Source organism: Bos javanicus, chromosome 2 (assembly GCF_032452875.1).
Source record: "Bos javanicus breed banteng chromosome 2, ARS-OSU_banteng_1.0, whole genome shotgun sequence".
Lineage (NCBI taxonomy): Eukaryota > Metazoa > Chordata > Mammalia > Artiodactyla > Bovidae > Bos > Bos javanicus.
The window spans coordinates 130,989,487-131,008,927 of NC_083869.1; the positions used below are offsets into that span (position 1 = coordinate 130,989,487).

Genomic DNA, 19,441 nt, shown 5'->3' on the forward strand with positions numbered 1-19,441 from the left:
TGAAGTGAAGTGAAAGTCACTCAGTTGTGTCCAGCTCTTTGTGACCCCATGGGCCCAGTCCATGGAATTCTCCAGGCCAGAATACTGGAGTGGGTAGCCAGCCATTCCCTTCTCCAGGGGATTTTCCCAACCCAGGGATCGAACCCAGGTCTCCCGCATTGTGGGTGGATTCTTTACCAGCTGAGCCACAAGGGAAGCCTTATGTGGGTCTAGTCAGTTGTTGATTTCGATGTACAATATTGATTGAATGCCAGCTGTGTGCTAGGAACTGTCTTGGGATACAGCTGGTGCAGAAGACCACTGTACCTACCTTCGAGAGTATTTGTACCTAGTGAGGTAGATCAAGAATAAGCTGTGTAAGATGATTTCATATAAGAACAAGCATGTTGAAGGAAGTCTTGCAGAGTAGAGCATTTGACTGACAGAGGCGGAGGTGCCCTGTTAAATAGGGAGGGGGTGGGCTAGGTGCCTTGGAGGAGGAGTTGTTTTACCTGAGCACTAGCTGTCAGAGACCCTGCCTGTGACTTGGAGGCCAGGTGGGAGCGTAAGCCTGGCGCCCTCGAAGTAGAGTCAGCGTTGTCTAGAGCAGCACTGCCCAGTGGATGCTTCTGCGGTGGCGGAGGTGTTTTTATCTGCATCGTAGCCGTCAGCCACCCTTGACTGTGGAGCATCTGAAATGCGACTGGGCTGACTTGAGGAACCAGGTTTTTATGTAGTTTTAACTTCAGCAGACCTTTGTCACCTCTCACTCCCATAGTGGGCGGCACTGATCTAAAGAGAAGTTTCTCCCAAGGAGGAGTCAAATTTTAATTGAATTTTGTACATCATACCAGGGATTTGGGATCTTTGTTCGAAGCCTAGATGTAAGCCACTGAAGCTTCAAGGGAGGTCATGGTGTGATCTCACTTATGCTTTCAAAAAGTCACCCTGGCCATTGTATTTGGAGTTGATATGGACAGAACAGAAATAAGAAAGACCACTGTAGAGCGTCTTGCTTTGGTTGACCTAAAGGGTAGGTGAAACATAGATTTGGGTATATTTTGGGAGCACGGTGTTACTGTGGACTGTTTTTGGAGCATTTTCACTATATTAAGTATGGCTCTTAGGTAGATCCTGACCCAGTTCTCTGGACACCTCATTAATTTGATTCCAAGGTTTTTGAAGTTGAAGACCACATAGATGCATTATATTTGGTGATATTTGCCAAACTTGACATGAATTTTAGAAGGTTACCTTACATATTACTCTCTGATGATCTAGGGTTCTGCCTCAGAAGTTGAATTAAGGAGGCCTTATGACCTTGTTTGCTGGGAAAGTGGATGAGCAAAAATGTCTGTTTTTCCCCTAGTATTTTCTTGTATCTTTTGTACCTCTTGGTCCATGTATATATTGATATCTAGTGTGAAATATCCAATTTAGGAAAAGATGTCTTATTATTTTTTAAGTTCGGTAGTGGTATTTCATCCGTTCTCTTTATCCTGTGTTAGGATAAAACTAACGTGTTCACAGAGCACAGAAAACAAGATTGCCGTCGTGTCTTGATCCTCTGTCTGATCTGTTACCCCACCATTGATGAAGTTGTGCCGTCAAAGCTCCACCGTCTCCATAGCTCGCCTCCCTAGGGTCTGACCTACTTCTCTCTTTTCCTGGCGCATTCAGGTGATGAAGGATTCAGCTCCAGAGCTAAATGTGAGTAGTTCTGAAACAGAGGAGGATAAGGAAGAAGCTAAACTGGATGGAGAAAAAGATCCAGACTTTAATCAAGTATGTGTTGAAGCTGCTTTTCGTTGTCACCCCTCCCACTGCTCTGAAAGCGGTCGCTCCGAGCCCTTGGGCGCCTCTCTGTGGCCTGTGTGCGGTGCTGGTCCTCAGGACCCTTTCCCTTCTTTTCCTCGCTGGCTGGAATGCTGTAGCCGTCCCGATTTCTCATGAGAAGTCATGGACTACGATACGCCAGAATTAATTGCTATTAAAGAAGAAGGGCTAAAATATACTGTAATGATTAAATTTTCACCTGGAAAAAAGACTTTAACCATAATCCTGGTTTGCTGCTTAGTCATGGAATATTTATGTATGAAAAAATTACTAAACTCAACTTCTCTCATTACAAACAAAACATAATAATAGCCTTTATAACAGTGAAGTTTATAGAAGAGACTTTCAGGTCTCTCAAGGTGTTAGTCAGGTGACTAGAGGCAACCTGAGTCTTTGATTTTTCATTGTGATGACCTTAAATTCTTCTATTAAAATAACCTATTTTGTGGGTTTTTTTTTATGGTATTTCTACCCCTCTTGTTTGGGAGTATGGTTTAATAATCAGTTTGGAATCTGTTCTTTCAGTGAACTTTGTAAATCAGTTTGTAAAGTTTTATATATACAATACTCTCCCTCTCCCTCTCCCTCTCTCTCTCTCTATATATATATATGTATATATAAAATATATTGTTCTTATTTATGTCATTTCAAGCTTTCCTTTTCAGCCCAAGGGTTACTTAGAAGACTTCTAAAAATATTTTCAAGTGATTAGATTTTTGAGAAACTAACTTTTTTGAATGGCTAGTTTTATCCATTGTTGTCATAACCACAGCCGTTTTTAAATTGCTTTCTATACCTCAATTGCACATGGCAACAGATCTCCCCTTTACAAATATGATAGAGAATGTTTGTTGGAGAACATTGTTTTTTATGCCATAGTTATCTTTATACTTTGAATTTTCTTCTGTCTTTCCTCTCATTCTTTGGATGTTGTAATACTCTTGACTGATATTTTAAATATTTCATCTTGCAAAAGAAAGTGTAACCTTCCTTTTGAAAAGAGTAGGTGGTCCGAGAAGAATGTCAAGTGTTTTCGGAATTTCAGACTCCTCAAACCTTTTCTTTGTAATACGTTGCAGTATCTCAATACAAAGCTTCTGTAATTGCTGTTTTAAACCCTGTAATATAAAATGGTGCATTTGTGTTTGTCCTTAATGGACATAAACAAATCCCCTTTCCTCTTTTCTCTAAGCTAGATCAACCCAGTTCCTTTGACTTTGACCTTATCTACCATTTAGGTTAATAATGCACCCAGTATTGGATGTTACTTAGGTAATTGAAAGCCTTCTAAAACCAGTGGACTGGTTTTTGTCAGATAAGTTGGATTTAAATTCTATGGATGTTTTAAAAATATAATTCTGGGAAAGGCTTTTAGACTCATTTAAAAACATATCTTGCCTAATGCTCAGGGCTCTGTTATTTGGTTGTGTTTTATATTTCCAAAGTAAAATTGTAGGTTGTTACAGATATTTTCCCTTATATTTCTAACTGAAATTTAGGTCCTATTTCACAATTGAAAAATACTTGAGTTTTTTTTTTTTTTTTTTTAATAGTTGAGCTTGAGAAAAATGTTACCAGCTCCCACATTTTTTTGGTTTTTTTTGAATTGTTGAGACTGAGAAAGCTGTGGCAACTCCCACCTTCAGTGTTTGTTCTGTTGGAACTGCCTGTGTGCCCCTTTAGGTTCACGGTGAGAGCTGACTCGAGCCTCGTGCAGCACCAGCCAGTGGTCTGGCAGCCTCAGCAAATGCTGCTCCGTTCACTTCCTGACCCTCTCTCTGCTTTGTAAATCTCTGGCGCTCCATTGATAATGACTGTGTGGCATCTGTGTCCATAATGACCCCGAAACCGCTCTGATTATGCACAGCTGACACTCGGTGACAACTGTGGAAACCAGAGCCGGAGCCTGGGGGTTTGCCTCATCCAGATTTAATTAAACCCGGGGGAAAGAGTATTTTAAAAATCTTGTTTCATTCCTTCTGTGGCTTGGTTAGCAGAAGAATCTTGTCTTGTCTGGTTGTTAACCTATTCATGAGGCATTATTAGAGTATTTTAGAGAAATATTTGGTTTTCATCTATTTTTTTTTTCTTAAAACTAGTACAATATACATTACATATGCCTGTACTTTTTGCTGAACCATCTTTCAATTGTGCGCATCATGGCATTGCACCTCTAAGTTCTTAAACCAGTTCTTGTCAAAAAAGGCAATATCCTGTTTACCTGTAATCAGATTTCTTCAGCTATCCCCAATGTGCCTTAAACAATTTTTTCTCCTCAAACCAGCATGCAGCCAAGACACACATTGTTTTGTTTCACTTTAGACTTTTTTCCAGAACAGTTACCTGGCCTCTGCCGCCTTTTCTTTTCCTTTTTGACATTGACTAGAGACCAATTCCTTTTCTTGAATTGAGTAGATTGTCTCACATTCTAGATTCAGCCGATTGCCTCCTTATGTTACTCGTTTTAACTTACTTCTGTCCCCTGTATTTTCTGTGATTTGCAAGCTGGATCTAAATATTTGATTAGTTTCAAGTCAAACATTTTTGCAATTTCAAAGGCAAACCTTTGTAAGTTTTTTAAAGTTCTCAGCAGTTTATAGTTAGCGTCTGTGTCATTCACTAAAAGAAGGAAATGTTTAATACACAGATTAGGATTCAGTGTATCATAACTGTTTTTCCGACTTAAGGTCAAACCTTCCCTTCTGCTTATTTTTTCTTTTTCTGGCCCGCTCCCCCCACCCCACTGCTTTTAAATGTCCTTTTTATAATACATACATTTTTAAATCCTGGAGCTTGTGTGCAGTTCAAGGACTTTAATTTTTTCAGTTTTGGTCTGAGCCTTCTAAGAACCTTCAGTGAGTTCCTACTCACTGTTGAAACTGAATTTCAAATGGTTAACATTCTGATAAACTGCTTTTCCTTGTGTTGTGAAGTTTGAGCGGGGTCATGGTGTGGGTAATTTCATTGCTTTTTTCTGGATCTTTATAGAGCAATGGAGGAACAAAGCGGCAAAAGATCTCCCATCAAAATTATATAGCCTATCAGAAGCAAGTTATTCGGCGGAGTATGCGACACAGAAAAGTTCGTGGTGAAAAAGCTCTTCTCGTTTCTGCTAATCAAACATTGAAAGAATTGAAAATCCAGGTGAGGAAAGTATAACATCTGTTTAATCATGCTCTGAACTTACAGGACCTTCACGAGTTTCTGCTTTGCACCTAAGTATTGAGCTGTTGGGAGAGGGCATTTTTGAGTTTAGAATAATACTTGTTGGGTCCCCAAATTCAAATAACTCTTCTTTTGGAAAGAGCTTCATAGTTTTCCAAAATTAGCCAAGCATCTGTGAAAAGGGAAAGTGGGGGATTCTGAAACCTTGAGCCAGTTCTGAGTAGCCTTCCAATAATGAGGAGGAATATTGACAGCCATTTAATGGTTCATTTTAGGTCATCCCCAGTCTCTCCCACTGCACCCCTCTTCGCCCCTTGCTTTTGCACATCTACACAGTGGAAGAGAGATGAGAGTGCCTCCTGGCATTGTTTCCTGGTAGGAACGCGAAAGTACTGTAAACGAGGAGCCAATGGTACATCCCAAAACCCAGGAGAGAGAGGCTAATATATTCAAGATGTCCATGAAAGAAAACCTGGCCCCTTAATCTGTTCTAGTCACTGATACAGACCCCAGAGTTGACCCAGTTTCCCTCGTTGCTACTTTGATGTGGCGTAGTTTACTGGTTATGCATTTTGCCTCGTGCTGATATTTATCATTGTAATTGAGCAAAAGTATAGGCTTCCTTTGAGGGTGTTCTTTTCCAGATTGTCCCGGGAACATTACTTCCCTTGGTTGAACCCATGGCTCTGAAAATAAATGTGTTGGCGTAATATCTTTATTCTCTTACTGTAGCTTTTACATCTGAGAAAGCTTGTTTCTATCACCGGCTTTCTGCTTGCCAGTGGTAAACCTCGAAACATTCAAAACCTTTAAATTACAGAAACAGCCCCTGTGGATCAAGACATTGTCAGAGCCCGTGCTGCTTTTATTGTGGACTCGCCCTTTTAAAAGAGTAAATCAAAAGTCAGCAGAAAGAGCCTCCATCCTGGAGCATGTCACCTGCAGACAGTTGTTAGAAGGCAGCAGCTAGCCCCCCGGATGTGCGCGTCCCAGAGGGCTCCTGTACCAGGACCTTCCTCTCCCCTCCCTTCCTTACGTGGAGGACCACTGTGATCCAGTCAGTCAAGAGAAGGGGCAGTGAAGCGTGATCCCCCCTTGGTGCTCCGAGGCGGTGCTTTCACAGCCTCCCAGTTAGATGGGGCCGTCTTGCCGCCCTGCCTGAGCGCCGTTCTGGCTGTGGTGGGCGTGCATGTGACCCTCAGCTGGTGGTGGTGGGTGAGTTTTCAAGCACGTAGTGCGTGTTTTTATGTTTCATGGCATCTCTTCCGTAGGGTCGACCACATTTCCAGGTTAATAGGATGGCGACCATACCCATTTATAGTTGCTTAATTCATCTACCTATGAGGCCATAATGTAAATGAAGTACAAATCCATCCCTTTTCTCAAAACATGTTCAGTATTTAATTCTCTTATTCCATTTTCCCAAAGATGGATTTTGAGCGAGTGGTATTGCCTGCCTTAGGAAGGAGGAAATATTCCTAATTTGCTTATTGCATTTCCTCATTTCAGCCAATAAATACACCTGCACACACGCACGTTGTGGCGAGCAGCATGCAGCTGTGGGAACAGAGCTTTCGTTGTTCCTGTTAGGCTTCCCAGAGCCACTGTGCTGCACTCGCTCATCACACAGACCTGTAGAATGGCAGTTCTCCTGAAGCATTCTCCCTGCACCTAGCGGTTGATGAATTACCATATTGTAGGCCATAGACCTCGGCCTGTTCTCTCACTCTGAAGTAGCATTTTCTCCTCACTAGGAAGCACTGTTCGTCTTTGGCAACATCACTTCTGCAAAACCTGTCTTGGCCTTCAGTTATACAGCGTACTCCTCCCTTCTGTGCGCTCTGCCAGCTCTGTGTGGCTTTCTGCCACCATCTCCACCGCTTGTTTTTTTTTCCTCTGGACCTCTCTAGTGGGATTACTACTCACCTTTATAGTTCCAATACCTAGCACAATATTCAACACACGGTGTAATAAATCTTCATTCTGTTCAGTTCAGTTGCTCAGTCATGTCCGACTCTTTATGACCCCATGGACTGCAGCACGCCAGGCCTCCCTGTCCATCACCAACTCCCGGAGTTCACTCAAACTCAGGTCCATCGAGTTGGTGATGCCATCCAGCCATCTCATCCTCTGTCAGCCCCTTCTCCTCCTGCCTTCAGTCTTTCCCAGCATCGGGGTCTTTTCATTAGTTGTTGAATAACTTGAAATGTCCTTGTCTGTGGGCTGAAAATACAGAGTATGAGCCTCCGCCCCTGAGTGATGGTGCTGGTGTCTAGCGGTATTTGCTGTTGTCCGTTCTCTACCCGAGTGACGGTGCTCGTGGCTAGCGGTATTTGCTGTCCGTCCGTCCTCTGCGATGGTGCGGGGACCCTGTGTGTCCCGTTTAGGCCCTGTGGACCAGCACTCGTGCAGTTGGCAGCTGTGGCATCGCCTTCGTTAAAGCTGATGCCAGAACGCCTTCTCCGTCGCTGTGCTTGCTTCTTCCTGGGTCCTGTTTATGAACGCGGAGCTGTCGCCTCTGCCTGAGGTCCATGTGCTGGGCTGGCTTTGGTAGAACTGTCCTTTCTCACCAGAAATAGGCTCAGTTGTTCCATAGAAGGATCGGTGATGATCGCTGTTTAATCAGCCTCTGCTCGCCACTCAGGGCCTGAGGTCCTTTGGAGAAGTCCAGTTATGAATCTGGCTTAACAGGGAGGAGGCCATTTTTGTTAGCCCTCTTCTTATTTACTTGTGCGCTGTTATTAAAATCACTTTTCTGGTCAGGGTCTTCCCAGCTTATAAAGCTCTTGGGCCCAATTCTATGCAGATGTGGTTCAGGGCTGCCTGTTTAGTTTTTCTGGATTTTTTCAAAGAGCAGAATCAAGTGCATAAAAGGGTAGAATGATTTCCCCATAGCATCGTGGATATTGGTATAACAAAAGATATGTGTAGTAGAGCGCATTCTGTTGACTATGTAACTCAGGTGTGCAGCATAATAAAGTGAATATTCTGGAACACACCCAAGTGAAGAATTAGAACGTATTGCTGAAGGTATCTGCGTGTGCCTCCCTAAGCCCAACTCCTTATTTCTCTTTGGTATTTACCACCTGGATGTGACTAAAAAATATATATATATTTTTTTTATTCTTCTGAATTTGAAAATAGTGTTTAATATGCACAATAGTCTTTCTGAATGTATTTAACACTTGGCTAAAACTGGGGTGGAGTACATGGTCCCTACCCTTAAGAAATTCATATTTGGCTCCTAGAGGCAAGACTCAATCTAAGAATATATGGCAGTCCTAACGGCTAAAGTTTGTATTCCAGGCTGCTCACAGAAGGGCATCAAAGAGAAGAGTCCAGATAGCCTGCTGGTTAATTTAGAGATGGTCTTATGAAAGAATTTAGAATTGATTTGGTTATTAAAAGGATGTGGGACCTGGGCACAGTGGAAGTGACCGAAAGAGCCGTGCCCCAGCCTTGTCACCAGAGTGACGGTCAGCCCCGCCCCACCTTCCACTTTGATTTCTCCGCACCCCCACCCACCGAGGGGTCAAAAGAGGCAGAACAAAAGGACCTGGGGGTACAACTGTCTCCTGATTCTCTAACAGGCCTCCTAAGGATGTTCCCGGATATAGTGGGATTGCAGTTTGAATAGGAATGAAGCAAGTGGGCTGATCGCAAACCGTAGTATCTTTTGTATTCTGAAGTCTTTTATGTCTTCCTTAGAATTATTCATTCACACAGGGTATTAAGTCTCAGTATTTTGTTTTATACGAACCTTTGTTCCTTTTGTATTGGCACAGATCATGCATGCGTTTTCAGTTGCTCCTTTTGACCAGAACCTGTCAATCGATGGAAAGGTTTTAAGTGATGACTGTGCCACCCTCGGAACCCTAGGCGTCATTCCTGAATCTGTGATTCTGTTAAAGGTGAGTAGCGGCTCTGCGCCTGCGGGATTCAGGGGCTTCTCACGTGTAGACTGGGTGCGGCGGTGGTTAAGGTTCCCAGGTCCTCGGCAGGATGTGGCAACAAGCTACTGCTGTGAGTCGACTGCGTCTCTGGATGAGCCACCAGAGACTTAGAGGAGGTCAGACAGTCACTGGGTCTGTGGGCTTTTCATAATTCTTGTTTAAAATAATCTAGATTTAACCTCCTCCCTAAATTCTGGATTGGTGAATTACTTAACCAAACTTCTACCTATTAAAACATCCTCCGCCCCTCCTCAGAAGTACCAGCCAGTTAAGCTCCGACAGAAACATAAGAATCAAGGCTTGGCCACAGTAGTCAAAATACCTTTGGTTGGCTTAGTGAGATTCTTGTCCAGGATATGAAAATTGACCTTGGGGAGAAAAGGTTTAAAAGAGGTAGGTGTGTTTTAGGAAGCCGGGGCTTCTGAGGCTGTCACGGATGAAGATGCGTTGAGCCAGCCTGGTTGGCCCAGTCCTGCTCTCCCCCAGGCAGGGCCTGATTTTGTCACTTTCCTCTGCCTCTTGTTTCTGGGTGGCTAGAAGCATGCCGCCTGCATGATGTGTTAGAATGTTCTGTAGGTTTCTGAACTGGGGAGCGTGTTGTTCATAGGCAGAGCCTCAATTCTGGACAGATAAAGTTGGGCCCTGGAAGTGGTGATGTGGGTCCATATCTGGCCTTTCACATGCACACACACGCCCCTCATCCTGCTCCCCGCCCCCTCCCTCTGCTTGGTTTTCTTGGAACTCTAGGTTCTGTGGAATTAACTCTGAAAACCTGCTTGGTTAGCTGAATCAGAAGAGCCCGGTCTAAAATCCTAGAAGCAGCCCGTGTCACTGATGGGCTTGACTTCAGGTGGGCACCTGGGGTCTGTACTGGTCGTTGCCCTCTTTGCCCTTGCAGCTAATCCTGCCACAGCTCAGACTCAGCACTCGCTTCCTGCCTTTAAAAGGACGTGGGTATTTCGTTCTTGATGATGGGGAAAGATGAAAATGTGTTTTTAACCTAATGGGCAGTTTTCGAGGACCATCCTGATTTTACTTCTCCCAACTCATGCTGTCATCACTGGCACCTGAAATCACACCCATTAAGCGAGGGTATCTGACCTTGCTGCATCTAAAAAGTGTCTGAGGCGCAGGGAAGCGGGGCCACATCCAGGTGCAGTGTGCACTACGGGTGACGGGTCCTGACCCGCCTCACGGTGCCGTTTGTTCGTCCTGGACGTCGCCAGCTCTGGCTTGAACGCTGCTTTCCACTGGACAGAGTTTGTGTCGGAGCGACATGCTGGTCAACTCCATGCCAGCCTTTTGTGTTAGGAGGTTGGGCGCGCTCCTCGTCCCGGCTTCCATTCCCGTGCGGTTGTGAATTGTCTTCATTTGTTTTCTAGGCTGATGAACCAATTGCAGATTATGCTGCAATGGACGATGTCATGCAAGGTAAAAGACCAGTTTGTTTGGGGGATTGTTGAGGACCTTGTTCAACGATGGTGGGGTTGTAGTTATTGAATCTTTAGTCTACAGTGTTTCTACTTTTAAGCTTGAATAAAGCTTCTACGTGCTAAGGTAGAATCTTGCCGTTATTGCTCTTTTTAAAGAATGATATCTATGAAAATTGAGAAAATGGAGGAAAGTGTAGTATTTAGTTTACTGTAGGAAACTGAAACAGATGGAAGCCTGCGGATAGACGAGCTTAGCAAAAAGCAGCGCTAATTCAGGTTGCAGAGCCTCCAGCAGGTATACAGGAATCAGATGCCCCAGGTGCCTCTGAACATAAGGAGTGAGGTCGCAACCTAAAGGCAGGTTGGAAACTGTGTAAGAAGCAGTTATTCGACTCACCACCGCACACGTTCTCACAGCCCTTCCCTTTACATCCATTCAGTGCCTCTTCTTGACCTGTAGAGTTTCTTCGAAGAAATTAAACTAGAAAGGTGAGAGACGTGTTACCTACCAAATAGGGAGACCAGCCCTTTGTTCAAACACTGGCAGCCCATCTCTTACCTCCCACAGTGGAGGGAAGAGATTCTCTTCTAGGGAAAGCAGAGAAATTCAAGGAAAGAGCCTACAGATATTTTTTTAAAAGTAGTTCATCTCCCAGCTACCTTTGGGTGAAGCCAAACCAGACAGTTTTCAACCATCTTTTTAGTCCCTCACGCTTCTGTAGAGGGGAGTGGACGGCCAGAGAGCTCCGGACAGTGAGGCAGAGGGCAGCACGGGACCAAAAGACATCAGTCAGCAGGTGGACAGGAAGTCGATGATGCGGGAAGCACAAGAAAGCTTTAAAAGTAGCTGAACAATACCAGAGAAAGAGCAAATAGTCTGTATGTAAGCAGCGTTCAGAGAACAGAAGACAATTCATGAAAATAAAAATGGGTGCGCCAAGGCCCGGGTACAGTTAAGTGCAAATCTAGAGATTAAGATCCTAAACACACCTAGAGGTCTGGAAGGGTAAACCAGTCTTACTCCTGAGATGAAGAGTCAAGGACAAACCAGTGGGCTAGTACCCACAAGAGAATGGGGAAGTGTGAGCTTCAGGCTAGAGTTCTTGACTAGACCATTCTGTTACACGCGTTTGGTGACTCTGTGAATATAAGGCCTCAGAAAATTTCTTTCTCACCTACCGTTTACTCTGGGAGGGTGTACTCTGTTAAACAAGAGTAAGAAGAAAGATGTCAACAGTGGAACCTGAAAACAGGGATCCAACGCAGGAGTAGATGCCCTAGAAGACAGTTCGGGGGCAGTTCCCGAGCTTCCAGCACGAGGCACTGCAGCAGGTGTTGAGCACGCCCGCTCCAGATTGGAGCACGCTCCCTGGGAAGAGTGGAAGTGACAGATGACTGTCCTGAGGAGCTTACCCTTGAATCAGAGATGGTACAGAGAAAATGAAGCACATAAATAATGCAGTTACCAACCCCAGAGAGACAGAGTCATACCAGACAAGAACGATCACCAGGGTACCCCAGAGGGTTCAACCGTGGACACTGTTAAGGAGTAAAAAGATAGTGTAAGCACTGGAGATTGGCTTAACGACAAAAAATATCCGTGTGTCAGGAGGATGGTTAGGGGCCATGTGTTATGTTAGAGGTGGTTGTTTCTTTGAGGAAACTATTAGGTATTACCAAAAATTGTGAATTAGCAACATCTAGAAATGCAGAGGTTAAACACCAGAAGACGTGGCCGCAAGGGCCAAAAGCTGTTCCCTGTAGAGTGTGGGCACAGGAGGAGGGGGACAGGAGGCGGGGCCCCACGGATTTCTCCAGCAGGGCCCCCCACCCCTCCCCAGTCGTGCAGAATGGTGGCTCTAGTCACAACCCTTGTTTTTCCAGTATTTGTCTATTTCAATGATGCATATGTATTGCTTTGATAAAAATGAAAACAAAGATTGCCGTTTGATATTATCTGTAACTTCAAAGGTAACCTTTATAGGTGAGTAAGGTTATTAAAAGCTATTTTAAACTTTTCATCCTTAGGCATTGAAGTGAACTTATTGCTGTCTGTAGCAACAGTCTTTTCAATTTGGAATTCTTATTTTTTTTCCTTCCAGTGTGTATGCCAGAAGAAGGGTTTAAAGGTAAGTTACATTTGTCATGTTTTGTTCATGAGTGTCACAGTCATACTGTAATTTTCTATTAATGTGAAGCCTATAATTTGATTTTAAAATTTAATTCAATCTGAGTCTCATGACTGAAATTAATTTTAGTTAAATGCATTTTGTATTCAAGCTTCTTCATTATCTGTATCAGCACTCAAGCCTCAGATAGGGCCTGTGTGTCAGGCATGTCCACTACCAGATGTCCGCTGTGCTTTTCTGTCTCGTTTTGGGGGGAAGTTGGGCACTTAGCTAGTGGCATTTTCATTTTTATATTTGACCTTTTTCCAGTTCCTCTTATCCGTCCCATCTTAGAGCAAAACAGTTTGTAACTGATGAGAATTCGAGAAGAATCTGCTGAACTACATTAGGTTCAGTGAAAAGGTTTCATTTCTCTATGTAGGATTAAGGCATCTCTCGGATTAACGGCGATGCCTTCTCCTGCATCCTGGCCACTGGGGTTCTGCACACAGTTGAATTCAGACCTTTGACTTTCACAGATTTAACTGTTGCCATTTTGATTCTTTGTGGCCTAGTCCAGAGGTCCGTGACAGGTTGTGATTTTTGCCAAAGAATGAGTTTGAATCAAATACCAGGGGTTCCTTGTGAACAAGTGAGCCAAGCTACTGGCCTCAATAAAGCCTCCCTCTCAGCGCAGCTTTTTGTGTACACGTTCCCACTACAAAGAAACTCCCAAAGTGGTTAAAACAAAACAAACAAAGCAGAACTTTTTTTTTTTTTTAATGAAAAACGGCCATCAAATGAAAGCTTCAATAAAATTTGATTACCTTGTGTGAAGATAATGCATACGAGCCGCATGGCTTTCAACAGAAATGTGCTTTAGCTGAAAGCCTGGAGACGGCTGATGTATTTTCTTATTTCTAATGTCAAAGGGCGTTGGTGCTTGCTCATTAAGTTGCATATTCCCTGTTGGTGACGCAGATGGGATACATGAACCCTTAACTGTGCAGTTTACAACTGTGCCTCCACGTGTGTTTCTTTCCCCAGGTACTGGTCTACTTGGACATTAATCTTTTTGAACACTTGCTGACTGCTCAGAAATGACCCGAAGGGAAGAGGAGTTTGACATGTTAGGGCATTAAAGAAAAGGTGGATTTAAGAATTAAACCATTACATGACTCTTCCAAAAGGCAGAAAACCATTCAAAAAAGTGACTGTCCCAAAATGCCTTATGTCAAATAAAGCAGATTGCACTGAAGGCCATCAGACTTGAAGGAAATGTTTCAAATTTTATATTTAAGGGGGGTGGTGGGAGGGAATGGGCAAGTAAAAGACTGAACCAGTTTAGTAGCAGTATCAGTAAATCATGTTTACATATGAGATTTATAGTCACGGGAGGGAATAAAGTTCCATTCTATTTCCTTGCTCGAGTTTCATACCAGATGCATTGGTCCATGAAGAATTTGTATCACAGTAGATGGGACAACATTCTGCTCTGAACTAAAAGTGATTCTTTAGAGACATAACCTGCTTACCAGTACCTGTCTTTGATTCATATTTTACTTTCAATAAAGCATGAAAGTGAAGAACTTGCTGTAATTGTGGGAAAGTATCTTCAGATCAGACTCCTTTGTCGGCCCCAGGACGCCCCCCTCACACACTGCCTGTGGTCGGTCTCGCTCAGTGTTGGGAAGAGGAGGGGGCGCCTGTGTGTCCCCTGCAATGAGCCAGGGGCTCGTGTGTCATTTTTGTCTCCCAAGGCTGTTCACTTTCATGCGTTGCAGAAGGGGTGGCAAATGTATTGCTCAAGATAGCATCCTCCAGTGCTGCTGTTATTCAGAGGAAAGAGAAAGTCACTCAGTCATGTCCAACTCTGCAACCCCATTGACTAAACAGTCCGTGGAATTCTCCAGGCCAGTATACTGGAGTGGGTAGCCTCTCCCTTCTCCAGGGGATCTTCTCAACCCAGGGAAGATCGAACCCAGGTCTCCTGCATTGCAGGTGGATTCTTATCATCTCAGCCACCAGGGAAACTCAAGAACACTGGAGTGGGTAGCATCTCTCTCCTCCAGGGGATCTTCCCGACCCAGGAGTCGAACTGGGGTGCATTGCAGGCTGATTCTTTACCAACTGAGCTATGAAGAAAGCCCATTATTCAGAAGTGGGAAATCAAATAACACCTTGCCCTCTGGAGAAATCTGACCACCTTATCAGAAGAGTAAAATGGCCTGAAGTCCATTTGGATGATAATAGATTTTTATATATAGCGTTTCATCTTCCCAGCCTCCAGATCCCATCTGTTGGTCTCACTCCCATCTCCTCTCCTTTGCCATGTTGCCCAGCATATGGGATCTTTATCCCCTGACCAAGGATGGAATCCACCTCGCCCTCTGCATTGGAAGCATGGAGTCTTAACTACTGGACAGCCAGGGAATTTCCTCACTTCCTGTCTTTTTCAAAGCATTCTTCTGAAATGCCCAGAAAAGATCTACATCACATTATTTAACAAAGAAAAAATGTGTGGATGGAGTGTGTGCCCTGTTAGCCAATTCAGGATTATTGTTGATTAGCAACATAGAGGCAAAACCGCATTCCTGAGAAAACCTACGATTTCCAAATGGAAGTGAAGACCGGAGCTTGTTTGTTTTCTCTGAGTATGTACGCACTCTAGAGTTTTGGGCTGAGATGCTGACTCAGACATCTCCCTTGCTAACACTTTATTTAGCCTGGGGTTTGCTAGGCTTTTTTTTTTTTTTTTTTTAACCCCTCCCTTTTCTGAAAATTTAAGCTGAAATCCTGGATGGGGGAGGCAGGTTTCAGTTTGAGAACCAGTAACCTTGGCAGCATCCCATTGGAACAGCTCTTTTTATCAGAGTAATTATGGCTGTTTGGTAAAATCACAGCTCCCTGCCTGTGTTCTCCCCTGTGTTTGCAGTGTCTTTGGTCTGGGCCCCTGAGGAGGCAGGGCGTGTTTTAACGAGTCTGTGTGAGAGCGTGCACGGCACACGGGACCCTCAGAAGCCATCCATCCTCGGAACCTGTGGGTCCCACCCTGAGGTGGACGCAGAGAAAAGGACTCCTGGTTTAGATCATGAACTACTCTCCTGATGTTTCGATTTCCCCCACTCCACCCCCACCCCCACCCCATGAAGCTGAACATAAAATAACAACATGCCAAGCACCGCTCCCTCCCCAGGGTAAAGACCTGTGTGTGGTTCACTCAGTGCTTGAGGCAGCTGCTTCCTTCTGCCTACTAAGAAGCTGTTTGGCCAGAGAAGGTTCTTTCTGAGGATTGACATAAACATGTCAGCAGTCCCCGGAAATCTGATACCCTTTCCCAGTTTGCTGTTAATCGCAGTTTAAGTGTGTTGCTTGAGTCTTTTTCCCTCGTGCATTGGTACAAAATAACACCCTGTGATAAGTCTTTCAGGCTGATAAGCCAGTACTGGCTCCTTTGTTAACTTTGCAGAATGGGTGGGAGTCGGGTGGGCCCCCACGACCCAACCATGTTCTACACCCAACTCAGAGTGATGTCTGTGGCCCCGTAGGACCAGCAGCGCTGTGAGGCTTTATTAGAAATGCTTAGGCCCCAGAGCATGCACAGGCCAGCCCTGCTGAGAAGCCTTGGACTGGACTCCCTCTCCCAGCCCCGGTCCCCAGAGTTCCGCAGCATTGTGTACATGTATTTGTGGCCCGCATCACCACCTCACCATTTCGTACAGGGAAAACAGGTACAGCGTGGAACCTAAAATCCATTCTTGCCTTGTCTGAACTGATAGATCAGTTGTTTCTTGGCTGATGAGCCCTGTAAGGTGCAGAGACTTTCCATCAGGCGTCATGCATGTGTTCGTTTCTGTCTTTTATTATTATTTTAAGTATAAGAGTCTTCTGTGAAAGGTAAAATGAAGCTTGAAGTCACTGCCACCCCTACCCCCATTATGTTTCTTTCCATTCCTCAATCCCAATCTAATGGATGCCACATGCCATTCTGGTACAAAGTTGTGACCTACCTGGAATGTAGGTCACCATTTGGATGTCTTCATTCCTAGGGGGAATAAGTATCTGTGTATTAGTTCAGTGTATTAATGAACTTTATTGGTTAGAATTACAGTTAACCTTTCTGCCCAGTTAAAAATAAGTGAACGTCCCTTTGTTTCTATGACGTCAGAATCCAGAGCCAGTTTATTATTCCATTTTTAATTCCTTTTTTGGGGGGTGAGGGAACTTGCTGCAAAGCTTCTGAGACCTTAGTTCTCAGACCAGAGATTGAATTCCAGGCCCACGGCAGTGAGAGTGGGCCACCAGGGAATTCCTCGGATTCTGTTAATCCCCTAACTGTCCGGTTGGCTGGTCTGTGTAGTCATGGGCTTGTTGACCAGGCCCTGGTTAATATTTGAAGTGAATGCTAGGATTTAATAACCCATTTGAAATACCCAAGAGGTGATTTATGTCTGTAAACAAACTGCTGAGGTGAAATAAGCATTGGAGCCTGCCTTTCCTGTTTCAGAATCACGAAGGAGTGTCACATCCTTTCTCTCCGGCATTTGAATGTTCCGCTTATTTAGTGTTACAGGGGACTGTGACCAGAGTTCAATCTCGAGAACAGCCAGCGTTTTCATGTTAAGATTTTCACCCCTTTGCCAATGGCAAGTGTGCCACCCTACAGTAAGCCCAGGGGCAGGGTTTTGGCACCAACTGTTTCTGATTGTGAAGGCTGGCAGTTCGCCACCCTCAAAACCCAGGCAATGTATAGATATCAATTTTGGCTGGGGATTTGATTATTAACATGAGTCCTTTATTCATTAAAATACAAGTCACAGACCTTTGTAAACAGGTAACACTTTGGCATTTCATGGAGCAACAGCTTCATGTCGAGTCCTGAGGGCCAAAGAACCCAGTAGGGAGACAAAACTCCTCCATCCCAAACATTCGTGGGTTTTTTCCAAGTCTAGCTTTTGAGCTAATTGGGCCTTGGAGTCTGCTAGCTGTTCAGATGGCACCTGCATGTATGGGCGAGCACTGGAAGGGCACGTGTGAGAATTTGGGTCACCGTGCAGCAGATAATCTCAGCATTTACCTCATAATTAAGAAAGTTAACTTGGCTTTGCTTGTCGTCCTTTCCACGTTATCTCTTAGAGCAGTATTTGCCGCCTTGTTTACCCTTCCACACTGAGAACCACACAATAATACATTTTTGTTGGAAAAATTACTTTGTATCATTCTTATAAGTTGACTTTAGCCTTTGTGAGGAAATGCTATGGAACCTTCTGCAACCTCTTCAAAAAGAGGTCTTGTTAATCACAGAGCCGCCGGAGAACTTGAGGACATTGCTTATGCTGGAAACCGTTGGAATTTAAATAATGGCTGGACAGGTGTGTCTGGTCACTCTGTTACATAAATATTTCTTCTTGGCCCATAAGGAAAACGAAGCTAATGGACAAACAGTAAGGCACCTTGACTCTGTGTTTATTTGCAGTCACGTTGAAAGGAATTCAAAACACGTTTAGAATGAGTGTTGACGATTTATGCCTTTGTGATAGGCAGGTTCTGCCCCAGAGCAGCAGCTTCCGGTGTCTTGATTGTCATTGCCAAGAACATCAGTAACAGGTGCCATGAGCCTCGGAGGCAGAGCTGTGCAGGCGCGAAGCAGAGCAGAAGGCTGTGGCCAGTGCTTCAGGCCCCTTTCTGACCTGAGAATCATGTTTTTCATTCTTTGTTTAATCTCTTGAGACTTCTGGAATAATACTTGTGGAGAGTAGAGTCCAGGGAACAGGTATTTCTTGTGCTTCCGGAGGGACTTTCCCAACAGATAAGCCCCAGGACCTGTTTTATCAAATGATTGCAGTTTTACTTGCTTACCGTATTACATTCAGCACTCTTAAAAAATGCATATGTTTCAGACAAGTTGGTGACATTTGTTCATATGGTAAGAGTTAAGTGTTTTTTTCTGAGGCTCGTTAGAGTTTGGGAAGAGGTTGTAGAATTGATCTTGTGAATCAAGTCACCTTTGTAACTTGCCAGGAGTTGTCTGGCCTTTTCTAGGGGACACTGTTCTGCCTCCAGCATTGAGAGCTGCACCAGCTCATTACTGGACTAAGCCACGGCTGTGTTCCCTGCCTCCCCACCCCAACCCCAGCAGAGATAAGACCACATTCCCTGAAGAAGTGGAGCCTGCTACCAGATGGGCTCCATCCACAGGCACCAGAAACGCGGTGGCTCTTCTCGCGCTGCGTTTTCACGCCTTGCCATCCCCGGAAGCTGTCTCAGTTCCCCTGAAGTTAGTTCTGAGAGCTCGTCCAACATAATTACCGTATTGATCTCAAATAGAGGGCATCATCTGTTCTCCCCTCACATGCTTAAAGAAAATTTAAAAAAAACCTGCTTTCAAGGATTTGGCTGAGATTGCACAGGCCAGGGCCTTTGACATGAGAGTGCTCTTGGTCAGGGAGGGACCCAGCTTCGTAACAGCAGCTGGAACGGCAGTTTGATTTCCAGATTGGCATTAGCGCTGCCAGGCGAGGCAGGCCCTGGGCCACAGGAAGTGGGGGGACACACCCGAAGAAGCCAGAAGGCCTGGGCCGCGGCCGCCTGGGCTGAAACGCTGCCGGCTGGCACACAGGCCTCTGCAGGCTTGGATCTTGGCCTCCCCTTCCCCCACTCTCTGGCGTATTTGTTTGTAACCAGGGAACAGTGGACTGCTACCGGCCCTTATGATCCTGGATAAGTACGTTCCCTTTCGTGCCTCAGTGTTGGCTGTAAAAGGAGGCCGGGTGTAGAAATTGTGGAGATAGTGGGGCCTCGCCTCTTCACCTCCCCCGGCAGCCCCACCCACTGCCTCCCAGTCCTGGGAGTGTGTGTGAGCAGTTGCCCCCGTGGACCACCTCTAAGGTACTTGTCTTTTGTGTGTCATTCTTTGCTTTATGTTTGGAGTTTCTGCTGCATCTCCCATCTGCAGCATGCACTGGCT

At 44.8% G+C, this 19,441-nt stretch overlaps 1 protein-coding gene across 5 annotated transcripts in view; it reads left to right on the forward strand.

Moving 5' to 3' along the window:
• The window catches only part of USP48 (ubiquitin specific peptidase 48), a 72,874-nt gene extending 58,811 nt beyond the window's left edge, over window positions 1-14,063 (forward strand). For 4 of the 5 annotated variants that reach the window (XM_061394094.1, XM_061394103.1, XM_061394121.1 and 1 more), the window contains exons 22-27: window positions 1,660-1,764; window positions 4,804-4,959; window positions 8,766-8,891; window positions 10,316-10,364; window positions 12,469-12,495; window positions 13,522-14,063. In XM_061394094.1, coding sequence (XP_061250078.1) covers window positions 1,660-1,764; window positions 4,804-4,959; window positions 8,766-8,891; window positions 10,316-10,364; window positions 12,469-12,495; window positions 13,522-13,544 — 486 coding nt within the window. In that variant the 3' untranslated portion in view covers window positions 13,545-14,063. The remainder of the gene's footprint in view (window positions 1-1,659; window positions 1,765-4,803; window positions 4,960-8,765; window positions 8,892-10,315; window positions 10,365-12,468; window positions 12,496-13,521) is intronic. The other variant, XM_061394130.1, reaches the window with a different exon arrangement.
• Window positions 14,064-19,441: the final 5,378 nt, after the last annotated feature.